General features: G+C 38.8%; 2 protein-coding genes across 2 annotated transcripts; one reads left to right on the top strand and one right to left on the bottom strand.

The window, feature by feature from the left end:
- Positions 1 to 1,920: 1,920 nt before the first annotated feature.
- Positions 1,921 to 8,510, bottom strand: pin1 (peptidylprolyl cis/trans isomerase, NIMA-interacting 1). The gene is made up of 5 exons (XM_006804317.3): positions 8,369 to 8,510; positions 5,220 to 5,302; positions 4,338 to 4,446; positions 4,146 to 4,256; positions 1,921 to 2,702 (listed from the first exon to the last, which is right to left on the bottom strand). The coding sequence occupies exons 1-5, from the start codon at positions 8,424 to 8,426 to the stop codon at positions 2,593 to 2,595; spliced, it is 471 nt and encodes a 156-aa protein (XP_006804380.1). The 5' UTR covers positions 8,427 to 8,510; the 3' UTR covers positions 1,921 to 2,592.
- A 123-nt stretch (positions 8,511 to 8,633) lies between these two features.
- ubl5 (ubiquitin like protein 5) lies at positions 8,634 to 10,767 on the top strand. Its single transcript, XM_006804318.3, has 5 exons — positions 8,634 to 8,740; positions 9,042 to 9,105; positions 10,032 to 10,115; positions 10,201 to 10,238; positions 10,491 to 10,767. Exons 2-5 carry the CDS (start codon positions 9,050 to 9,052, stop codon positions 10,532 to 10,534), a joined length of 222 nt encoding a protein of 73 aa, XP_006804381.1. The 5' UTR covers positions 8,634 to 8,740; positions 9,042 to 9,049; the 3' UTR covers positions 10,535 to 10,767.
- The last annotated feature ends 1,567 nt before the right edge of the window (positions 10,768 to 12,334 follow it).

The raw sequence follows: 12,334 nt of genomic DNA, 5'->3' as shown, positions 1-12,334 counted from the left end.
ATAAGGGAAAAGCCAAAATAAACCACAGCTACTCCCCAACTTTTTAACCAATCATATTAATATTCTGTTTGTGTGACTCATGATAAAAGTGTTTACTTCTTGGGTGCAGTGACCTTTGTCTGTTTGGCTCACTAAACAGAGAAAGAGACACAGCAGCCATCCTAATTTGAACCTTTACCCGCCTAATAAATTTTGAAAACTTATACTTTGAGTTTACTCATCTTCTCTCATAATAAAAAGACCCCACAGTTTTCTCTGTGGTTACTTACATATATTCTTTTATAACGTGATCTACAGGAGTTTTTCTCTGCTCTCTTTAGAAAGAACACAGTAGTTGATAGTATCAATACCAATGCAGGTATTGGTATCGGATCAATAATAGCAACGTACAATCAATACTTTATTTCTATCCTCCAAGTTCAGTCTGTAGCCTACTGAATGAAAACACACACTATGAAAACTGTCTAAACTTTTTGTGTTGACTGTCACATGTTAATAGCTTTTTGCACATTTAAACAACAGAAATGGGTCAATTTCTGACTTTCAGGCACATTTCAATGCCAGATCTCCAAAAAGGTGTTTTTTGTTGTGTTAACTAATTTAAGTGCAATGTAAAAATCCCAGTGAGTTAGGGTTCATTAAAATATGTTCAGATATTGCAAAATAATGATGATTAATAAGTCATGACACACTCCATAATCTCCCCAACAAAGCTGCCCTTCTTATGTTAAAAGTATGTGTATATGTGCACATGTGTATTGGCATCAGCAGTCCTGGGACTGTATTTGGTATCAGATCAATACCAAAACTTGCTGTATCTCACAGCACTATAATGCATATGGTTTGAGGAACTTCCAAACAGCCTTTATAACATTTTCTATAAGAGAAACGTTTTTTGCCCAGATGTGGTGTCAAATGGCCTAATCACGATTTGCATGATTATTTATAAAAAATGAGATTAAAGATTTAGATGTTAATTTTATGTACATGCCTCGTAGTGAAGTTGACACGCATGCTTAAGCAATAATTGACCAATAAAAACTTGTGATTTGTTATTTTCACTGCAGAAACAGCTTGTGAAAGAGGTCATGTGTGTTTACAATCAGAGCCGATTCTGAGAATGGGAAACACAAAAGCATTGGGAGGAATCCAAGACAACTTACATATGAAAAGTGAAAGGAGATAGTGGTCAAATGTTGAAAACATTTGCCAAGGGAGAACCAGGGCTTTACAGTCAAGACGTCTAGTGACTACAGAACCACCAGTACATGTCTGTGGGTACATTAAAAGATTAATTAATAAATCTATTAAGCTAATAAATAATAATAATTAATTAAACATGAATACATTTAAAGATATGACTAAATTGCAACACTAAGGTTTATGTAGAACAGACTTGGCCACTGAACGAGGTCAGTCAAACATGTGTGCGGTGTTAACCACCGCACCAATCAATGGTTGACACCAGTTTTTCATTTCTATAAATCAACTTGAAAACAAACCTAACATCCCAGAAATGAATGTCTATTATTGTGCTTTATGACAGTCTAAATATGAGTATTTGACAGCAGCTTTTACAGATTTTAATTACATCAGTTTTATGCGGTTTGTTTTTCCATTTGTCCTTTAATATTTTTCATATGGAACCTTTTTCCCCTATAGATTTCCTTTGTTGGGATGAGAAGCAAGTAGTAGTTTTCCTTTAATGCGCTGCATTGCTCACGTTTGAAAGGTCTTTATTTTTATAGGCTATGAAAAAGAAAAGCCTCGCATACAAAAACTAAGGATATATACACACCTGTTTTGAAGACCCAACACATAACACCAGATCAGAGGTTTAAAACCGATATACAATCTACACTTTAGTCACTTCCTGTCTCTTCCTAAAGAGTTAAATCATGGAAATAATGAAAACCAGACTTACAAAAGGAGATTTTATTTTTGCCTCAATGACACAACAGTGTTAACAGTTCATCTGAACATTGATGGTTTTAAAAGCTGTGGAGATTATTGTCAAAACCTGCAAGCTTTCAGCGGTGCCATCAAGGCATATCCAAAGGCCAGAAATCATGCGTTTTCAGAGTGGATTGTAGAAAGAAATAATTCCATTTTTTGAATAATGGAAAACACAAAGATTAACTCTAGTAAACTCAGAACAACAGTGCTTTCTCCATCTGCAGGGATGCTGCTAATATTAGAAAGTATTTGAACCTATTTTCCAAAACAGTTAAGGAACTGCTTTGACACACATACAGTGGAAATGGGAAATCTTATAGGGAAACATACAGTAAGTGGTCCTTTAGAAGTCATGCACATACCAAGTAGACTTTAAATAATCCTCACTCATATGAAAGTTTCCATAGGGCGGTCACTTCAACAGGCACTGTCATCGTTAATAAAAGATCTTAAAGAATAATAGTTTAATGGTGCTTGGAACAAACGGATCCTGCCTCAAATGATGCGATGCAGGCTTTAAGCTTTGTTTACTGGGGTGCTATGTGCCATTAAAATAATCTGCAGGATTGACTGGGTTAGACTTTGTATGTGTGCTTGATGATGGAAGAGGAAAGTACAACGTGTGGAGTCTTCTTGTCAACCAGTGCGTAGGATGATGTGGACTCCAGAGTCAGTAAAAACAGGGCCGCTCATGTCTCCCACTTTGAGAGCAAAGGAGGCGTCTTCAAAAGGCTTCTGCATCTGACCTAAAGCAGAAACACACACTGAGCCATTATCCAACCATCATACAACATGATGCACATCAGCATGTGCATCTATAGTTAGTCATACAAATGAATGACTATTTCATATTAATGACATATTAGCTAATTTACATGATTAATTACATTAATTTCTTTTATTCAGTTCTACAGAGTTTGTGCAGCTAGATAACAGCCTTGTACGGGCTAAGCCTACACTTGAAGCCACTTAGGTGTTTGATGGTGGGGGTGACGCGGTGCCACTCTTATGAATGAAATTTGAGAAAATCCAATAAATCCAGCTGTGCTTATCTTGCCCATTTAACACCTTTAATGCTTTCAATTGGTTGCATTTGTTGTTCAACAGTTCTCTTAGTTTCCAGCGTGTCACAAACTGTTTGCTCCTTCTGAACAACAACACCCGCTGATAATTACCTGTGCATACCTTAAGTACCACACCATAAACATTCAAAAAGTGACCCCTAGTGGCACACATAGGTAACAACACAAAAACAGCTCCTACAAGCCTAATGTACAGTTTCAGGTCAAACAAATAATAATATCAGCCGATGGCAATCGGAGTAAAAATAAAGGCCAATTTTTAATGATTGTATTTAGTAACCCTAACCCTAATAACTGGTTGTGCTTACCTTAACAGCAAGTACTGCAATCAAGCGTTTGTGATAACTGCCAATAATCTTTTTCACTTCGCTGTGGACAAATTTGGGCCAACTCTTCTTTGCAAAATGTTTTAATTCAGCCACATTGGAGAGTTTTCAAGAACCAATGGCCAGAGCAGCTCAACACAAAGCTACATTCAGAGGTGGACTTGCTGGTGTTTCAGATCATCATGATAAATGAGGTCATCACTTAAAATTGCTGGCAGTCACCAGTGCTACCCCTAAAGCCTTAAAGCTTCGTGGCTGATGCTCCTATGGTATAAATTTGAAAATCGAGACTTCCTTCTTTATCGCATTCACAAGATTTTTCAGAAAACTTCACCTCTAATATTGACATTTAGGTCGAGGTTAATGAAATTTGAACTTGCCCAAGATTCTTAGGAGATACACCTATAGTGTGAACTTTGCTTTGAGTTATCGCATTCACAAACTTGTGCATTCATGCCACCCATGCGTCGGGCAGAGTGACGACAATACCACATCAGCTTTTTACGGCCGAGGGGTAAAAACTGCAACTTCTGTATTTACTCTGGTTATCTTTGTCTCATATTGAAAATTGATTGATGTTTGAAACGTGTAACAAATACGGAATTAAACTGTGCTCACAAACTGCTGGTTTAACTTGTCACTATCAGTTATTCCTGCACTGAACGTTTGATCACTTGATGGAGAGCTATGTGCAGGATTTCGTTTTATTCAGAAAGACAGATGAAGGAGATGCTGAATGAGAGACTGCACTGAACAGAGAATGACATCATGCCGTGCATACCTCTACCAAACAGTCCCAGATCTCCACCGTTCTTAGCGGAGCTGCAGTCGCTAAACTGAGACGCCAGGGACTCAAACTTCTCCTGTCCAGACTTGATCTGTTCTATGTACTCTGCACAGAAGACAGAAGATATTAAATGCATTCATCAGACTTTGTAAAATCTCCTCTCCCTCTCCGTGCTGCCTTACTTACTCTGAATCAAATCCAAGGCCTCATCTTTAGATCGTGTAATGTTTTGTTCCCTCCAGGAAGATGGACGACGTGACTGATTATGCTTCACCAAGAGATGAGAGCAGCGTACCTGAATTTTAAAAAATATATACATATACAAATATATCAGTATTTGTGTGTTAACACTCCAGATGTTGGAGTATCAGAACCACTTTACTATTTGGATGGCAGAATTTCAACTTTACAGCAAGTCATGCAGCCCTACAACTACATTTGACTGGTTCTTCCTTTGACCTTCCACCAGATGTCATGAACATACAAGAACACCAATCAACATTACATAAGTTGCCAAGTGTAAAAGGAAAAAAAAAAACTAAACTCCTTAGTCCTAGAATAATAAAATAAATTACTGTTTCAGTCCACCAGGTGGTGCTATTGATGTTTCCCCCGTCTGCTTCATAACTAAGTATTGTGATAAGATAAGATACACACTGATCAGCAATGACGATAACCATTAGCTAAGTAAAAGCACACAGTTGTCCATCAGTCTTTATTAATAATCATGTGAAATATAATACTGTTAATAACTGACTTCCATTTCTCTGCACTGTTCCTCCTATCACTATTTAAATGCATACGTGTCATATTGCAGGCAGCTCCCTGATGTCTTACAGGAACATTTCAAATGTTATCCTGGAGAACGCTATGCCCTGGCCAAATTGATTTTTCACAATAGTTGTCAAATCATAAATAATTTGCAGGCATTAACAGTACCCTAGCTGGAACATGCCGTGTAAAATGTGTTTCAGTACCTCTTTAGGGAAAGTAGCCCTGACTCATCATGTGCATTAAAAAAAAACCAAAAAAAAAAAAACCCCGCAGTTACTAAACATTACACACAACCTTATCTGGCTCGCCACGTCCGTCTCCCACTGGACGTTCCCACTGGCTGGCATTAGTGATGTGGTTGAAGTAGTACACTTTGCCTGTTGAAGCAATGACAGAGAACCAGTAAATTCATTAAGCTTTATTAAGGTCTTTTTAAACACATGTAAACACAACACAGACTCTGCAGCTACCCATTCACCCAGTACAGGATACTGTGCTACAGCAACTGGCCTCACTTCACACGAAAATGTCAAAGACTTGAGTTTTACACAGGGATGGCCGACGCTGAACGAAACAAGTTATCCTGGAGTACACCTGAGAGTTAGAGCCATCATTTAAGCTGCTATATGTCCACCTTTCTTCGACAGCTGATCACTGATGATGTGTGTAAGCCACTGAAGTGAGCTGCTAAAAAGAAAAAAAAACAAAAAACAACCAAACTGCTTCCTGCCATGACTGTAAATAAAGGTAATGAGAGAAGAGCATCAGAGATGCTATCAAAAAGCCACAATAACCAAACTGACTAAAAAAAACTTATTGTGTGAGTTTACAACTATGAGCGAAGTCTTTTATATTAGACATTAAAGGCCATCTGCACAGGAGAAAATAAATATCGCAGGATGTCTTCATAGAAGAACCACCTTTGAATACTTCACGGCCTTTCAGCAAAAAGGTGTAAAAGAAAAAAAAATGCTGCTGAGGCCGTACACTTTTAAAAGAAGCACCTTTCTCTAGTTTAGGATTTGATTGTACTTAACAAACACTGAGTCAACTATTCGGTTTCTTCTGTTTTAAAAGTAATTCTTATTTTAAGACTGTTTTCATGGACCATTGATTCATGTATTAGGCCAATCCCCTTCTAACCAGCCCTGGACCTTCACACCTCATATTTATATAGCAGCAGTTTTGCTTGACATTGTGTCAGCCTGCTTCTCTACAGAAACATATCCACCATGTTGGAGTGGACGTGGAAAGGGTCACTGTGACCTTAAAGCTGCAGTCCAACATCATGAAACTCGACTGTTTTTATCTTTGCAAATAAAGACTTCCAGGTAAACTGCTAAATGGTATACGCTCTGACACACAACCCTGCTACCGCTAATGTTCACTGATCGGCTCTTTTGCAGTGCTAACATTTTCATGTGTGGTTTCATAAGACCAAGATGGTGAAAGCCCAACTGCCACACTGCAAGTTTCAAAGATGGTGCCCACAAACCACGGGGGTGACATTAAAGTGGCTCTGCCGAGCTTTATATGCTCTGGGTGCTTTCCATGACTCAAGCATGCCTCCTTCCTTCCTTTGGTCAGGCTCCATCTTCATATAAAGCAGTTAGCTTGTTGTCCAGTACTAGTTGGCAACTAGTTGCTAGCACTGTCACTAGGAGACGGCTCTTCCTAGCCATCTCAGAGAGATGTGAAGGAGGTGGAGGAGCTGCTGTTGCTAAATGAGAACTTTGTGGTTTTATCATCAGTGTAGAGTGAGTCACGGTGCACAGCTGGGCCACCTGTCCAACTCACAGACTCCCACACAAGCCCTCACTTAAGAACAATTTCAAAGCTTAAAGCAGCTTCTCCTTCACAGTCTGAAAGTCATTCAAATCTCTAACAGGCCAATTAAAAAAAATAAAAATAAAAATCTCTCAAGCCATCTTTACATATGCTAAGAAAAATAAATAACAAAATATTAGTATATTTTATTTTATATCTTCCAAATATTTACCTTTTATTTATTTACTTGCGTTATTGTTACTTCCTTACTTATCGTTATTAGTCGTTGATATAACAGGCTACAAGGTAACAAGACAGGCAGTTCTGTAACATATCACTGTACTAATTTCAGCAACTGCATTACATCATTTCACTACTTGCATTGAAAAGGTTCTTCAATTATCTCAGCAATGGGCAGATTGAAAGAAAAGAGAGGAAAAAAAAAAATCAAACCAGCAGTTTTCTTCCTGTGCTGCTGTCAGCTGAGTTCAGATTTTTGCAGGGAGGAGGAAAATGGGGGAGCAGTTTACAACATTTGAGAAGTGGCGATGTTGCGATTTCATTGAATGAAAGGATGAGATCACGAAGCGCAAACTGCATCCAGAGCAGAAACTGCTGCATTATACTGTTAACGCAACATCTTTTTACAAACATCTTCACGGTGAAGAACCCAGAGTTGGTGTATCCTGACCCTTAGACAGCAGCCAGAGCCCAGCAGGTAATAAAGGAAGTGATGAGCCATTAGGCTCAGCCTCCATTTCTACCTGTACATGTTTCAACAGTAGAATCAGTGTGGTGGTTGTTCTGAAGGCTCCTTGAGTTGGTTTTCAACTTTGCCACGTGTTATCACTACAAAAAAAAAATATCTTACAGCCTCCGTTATGATAGGGGTTTGTGTCAATGTGTGGGATGTAGCCTAAGGCTTATAATGCATCACAACATGCTGTCAGTCATGTTGCGGTGGAGTAGCGCAAAGTATAACGAGTAGTTTAACAAATTACTTTCTCCAGGGAGTAACTAGGTAATGCAAAATTAAACAAAAACAAATTAAATAAAAGTGTTTAAGACTTTGAGCAACAACCCCAGCAATGTTCACCTCACAGTAACTGTTTTGTTTTTCTTTCTTTTTTTTTTAAGTAATTTGCTTCTTTGAGGGATGCTAAAACATTTAGGTTAACTGTATATTAAATATTACAGTGTTTCTCCGTGTAACTGTGCTGTATTAGAATTTACTGGTCCTTACAAAACACCACAGCACGAGAGCTATGACGATAACCTGTGTCACGTGAGGAGGGAGGAGAGAGGACGCATAAGTTTAGCATTCTGAAAAGCGTCCTACTGCTGGGACTCGTTCAGTCTGCAGGTGAGGCGCTGGGGCGGGCTGACGTCATGCAGGGCCCTGCCGCAGCCAGGTTGAATGAATCAGCTTTGGCGCGATAATGAAGCTAAGATGCCTAAAACCAGCTGAGAAAACGCCACAATTAAATAAAGACAATGACAGCAGCGACTAACCCCTCGCTGCTTTTAGACTGCAATGATTAAACACGTCACTCCAACCTCGTTTCAGCACTAATGCACGATGCTGAGGTTGCTAGCTACTGAGCTAAGTTCACTATACACTGCACTTTAGCTCACTATTTAGGACACTTAGCTTCTTTTGGCTCGTGTTTTATCACCTGAACTGCGGCTCATTCTTTTCTCCCATCCGGGCGGTAGGTTCTCCTCGTCTGCCATGTTGCTTTCTGCAGCAGCGTTTTCAAATTTGATTTCAATCTAGGAGCCGTGTGACGAACCAAGCTGCAGCTAGGCAGATTACGACAGTTGGCCTGACGTTTATGGTAAAAGTTGTTTTCAGTATTAGGTCCGCCTTTGGTGAGGGTTTTTGTTCTGTGATAGGTCTAGCGAGATCGCCAATCATCGTAGTCCTCATTTGATTGGTAGGAAGGCGAATTCGCAACTAAACCAGCTTTACGGTAAGCAGGACCGAGAGGTTTCCAGAAAATATCAGCGGAAAGGAAATAATTGTTTTTTCTGCTGCACGTTTCAAGGTAAGGATGACAGCTTCAACGTGCGGTTTTTATACGGTATCATAATGTTTCGGATTTTGAACACATAAAGCTGCCCATGAGTGTATTTAAATATAAGTCCCGTTTGTTTTACATTAACGTGGTGTTGTGAGCTACAGCTAACGTTAGCTAAACAAAACAACCTGTCTGATTTCAGTAGATTTCTGTGCCTGTGATTTCCAGCGCGTCTTCTATAAAACAAACTCACTATAGTTATCATCTACTTTATCATCTAATACCTTCATTTGTCTAACGTTGTCTCATCTCTTCCTTTTTTCTGCAGACGTAAAGATGATCGAAGTGGTTTGCAACGACCGTCTAGGCAAGAAAGTCCGGGTCAAGTGCAAGTATCCTTTGCTGAAACTCTGAAAATGATGCTCAACATACACGTCAAAATAATGTTTTAGGTGCAGACATCTGAGATGTCTTGAGATGAGTTAACATAAGTCAGGATATTTAACAGTACAGCATTCATCTGCATCTGCTTTCAACGCACCCCTGCTCTGAAATTATGGACTTACTTTTAAGACGCAAGTAAAGCTCATTTATATTATAGAATGGTGTGGAGAATAGTTTTACAGTGAATCTATTAACATGTGAGTTTCTAGAGTATGTTATAAGACTAAAATTCAGTGTCACTGTTTATCTTGGCACTTATGACTTATTTCATTCCGTTAATACAGAATCCCACAATTGCAAGTCTGGGTGATTATAATAGTCATATTTGAGATTTCAGCTTGTAAGTGAACTTTATTTAAAACAAAAAGTCAGTATCTTACATTTTGGTTTTTCAGGTTCTTTTACCTTTTAATATGTGACGCTATTTATGTTTATTATCATCAAATGATGCTTAAAAATGGTGCTTGCCACCACTTGCCATTACTTGACAGCAGATATAATACCACTTGAATGAACGCCACTTGACAATCAGCTAAAAGTCTGATGATTTTCAGTAACTTCTAGGTGTCGCAGCTTGAAGGGATCTTGTTTGGTCAAGTGTTAGATGTCTTTTGCCTATAATGGGTTCGGGAGCAGTCTGTCATGGGGCTACAGAGAGAGTTGGACCAGTTTAGCTAGAACACTTTAGCCATCCTGCGTGTGTTTTGATTGAGGAAAGCAGAGTATCCAAAGCTGCTGCGCCGTCCATCTGCAGATCAAAAGAAACAAAATGATACTAGCAGACAACGCTCAGATTTTTTTAACCACGCATTTGTTAACACTCTGGATGTTTTCCAAGCTGTTACACTGCCCTTCCTTAACTTCGGTGTTTCAGCTCTGAGGATACCATCGGAGATCTGAAGAAGCTCATAGCTGCCCAGACAGGAACACGGCATGATAAGATCGTGTTAAAGAAATGGTGAGCTGCTCAAATGGGATTTGATGTGCTCGATGACAAATAACTCATCTATTTGGACCTAAATGTTGTCCTTTGTTTTCCACAGGTACACCATATTCAAGGACCACGTGTCTCTGGGTGACTGTATCCTTTAAAGGTTTTTTTTTTCCTGTAGTTATACTTATGTGGTTTTAGTTACATTACCTTTAATTTAATAATGATAATGACCATGACATTATTACACCCTCACAGTAATAATGCAGTTCTTTTTATTGCACTCACAATGATCCATAACATAAATGTATCCATAAATTGTTTAAATCGGTTAAAAAAACATTTTTTTCTTGATTTAAAGATCAAGATTATTTTTGTTGTACTTAACCAAAAACTCTCCAGATGAAATCCACGATGGGATGAACCTTGAGCTGTACTACCAGTAAGCAAGAGGCGAACTACGAGTCAGATGTACAGATGTAAAGATGTTTCTTGCTACAAACACAAACACGCCGCTGGAATTGAAGGTCTCACACAACATGATGGAGCGAGAGCGCCACTCACACAGCAACAATGGAGTTTTAATTTTTCCTCTCAAATTACTTTGTGAAAGAGACGTTGAGGTTTTTTTTGTTGTTGTTTTTTGATATTTTGGAAATAAAACTGATATTTACCTGACTGTGAGAGTGAGTGCTGGTCTTTGTTGTCCATTAATTATTTTCTCATACTGGGTGAACTGGGGAAACCTTATGTATCGCTAACTCTTTTCCAAATTACTCTTTGCTTTCCAGCTTGCTGGATGAAGGTGAAGTGTTGGGCAAAAACATGGAGTTAGTTGCTTTTGATGTTGGTGGTAGAAAGTAGAAGGGATTAATTGGTGCCAATGGGACCTAAAAACCTATCACTGGATCTTGGCAATGATATTTGCCTATGGCTGTGCATCCAACACCATTCACGTGGGGATGTATATGAATAATTTCAGTGGAGGCAAATGGAGACCATCAGGTTTTCTAGGGGCCTTCTGCTCCAACTCCTCCACAAACTTTAAATTAGACGTAGCTTTACTTCATACATAAGACCAGTATAGCTAATGAGTATACGCATATACGCATTGCAGAAGCTAGGTTTACACACATGCTGTTTTCAACAAAAAAAGTCCTTGGACTAAAAAAAGTGATACTGACTGATTAATAAGCTTTGGCAGCAGTTCTCAGACTGTGAGCTGGGGTTAGCAACCAGGGGGAATTTGTATGAAACAAAGTTTAATGATTTTGTTCAGCAGTTGTTGTTTGTCTTTCCACAGCTGTGCCACGACTGTCCTCTCATTCTTTTCTTTCTTTGATGCAGTTTTAGTAAAAGGTTTACATCAATTGCCAGAAATGTCAGTTAACCTAGAATGACTGTTGGCTAAAGCTCTGAAGTGTTGGGACAGACAATATTATCCATGTCCAAGAAGAGTCTATAAGTAAGCGATTTAGGTCTCCGTGGCAGCAGGACTTCGCTCTCACTTTGCCAAAAGTGCTGCTTCCACTTCAAACACGTTGGATGGCTTTGTTCAGTGCAGACATGTTCATACACACCAAACTAGGAAAATGTTTGATTATGGGCCTGGTTTTGTGCCCACATCTGTATTGTAATGCTAAATCTAAAATCTAAAACAGAATTGCAGGCCATGGCACTTCTCTGTAGTAGCAGCATTTATTTAGCTGCAACAAAGGTCAAAGTATCAATGCCACGGGCTTCCTGACATGTAGAACTGCAAAAATAGTTTACAAAATAGACCTTTTATGAATTCACGCTGATGCAGTGAATACAAGCAGGTGGTTTTTGTACTATAGCTGTCTTATCTGATCAGTACACTACAGAAAGGTTTCTAAAATAAAAGTACATGTTAGATGCACAAAGGTCTTGTGATTTCCTCTGAAATGTGGTCCAGTACCAGAGTAATGAGGTAAAGAATGGTTTAACATATCGAGGTTAAACATATAGTGTACAGGGAGTTTTAGCGCTGCCCCCCCCCCCTTTGGGAAGAGGTCAAATGTGTTAATTAGAATCCTATATACTAGTATCATTTCCAAATTGTTGCCAATACACGAATTTGAATTATTTTTTAAAATAAAAGGCAAGTTTTACCTTATTTGACATTGAAGAAGAGATCAAAGTAACGTCCAAAGTAATGTGATAATTAGAATCCCCATTTATCATTCTCCATATGCTGTCAATACAAACAATAGCAGTAAGAAGGT

The sequence above is a fragment of the Neolamprologus brichardi genome, chromosome 6 (assembly GCF_056152115.1).
Source record: "Neolamprologus brichardi isolate AB-2024 chromosome 6, ASM5615211v1, whole genome shotgun sequence".
Classification (NCBI taxonomy): Eukaryota; Metazoa; Chordata; class Actinopteri; order Cichliformes; family Cichlidae; genus Neolamprologus; species Neolamprologus brichardi.
The sequence above is the reverse complement of the archived record's forward strand: the minus strand, read 5'-3'. Positions and strand labels throughout refer to the sequence as shown.

Coding starts and splice junctions, on each gene's coding strand:
- pin1 (XM_006804317.3), bottom strand. CDS start 8,426: ATGGCAGACGAGGAGAACCTACCGCCCGGATGGGAGAAAAGAATGAGC. Junction 4,447..5,219: donor GACGTGGCGAGCCAGATAAG/GTTGTGTGTAAT, acceptor TTTAAAATTCAG/GTACGCTGCTCTCATCTCTT. Junction 2,703..4,145: donor TCTGGGACTGTTTGGTAGAG/GTATGCACGGCA, acceptor TTTCTGCTTTAG/GTCAGATGCAGAAGCCTTTT.
- ubl5 (XM_006804318.3), top strand. CDS start 9,050: ATGATCGAAGTGGTTTGCAACGACCGTCTAGGCAAGAAAGTCCGGGTC. Junction 10,116..10,200: donor AAGATCGTGTTAAAGAAATG/GTGAGCTGCTCA, acceptor TGTTTTCCACAG/GTACACCATATTCAAGGACC. Junction 10,239..10,490: donor CCACGTGTCTCTGGGTGACT/GTATCCTTTAAA, acceptor AAAACTCTCCAG/ATGAAATCCACGATGGGATG.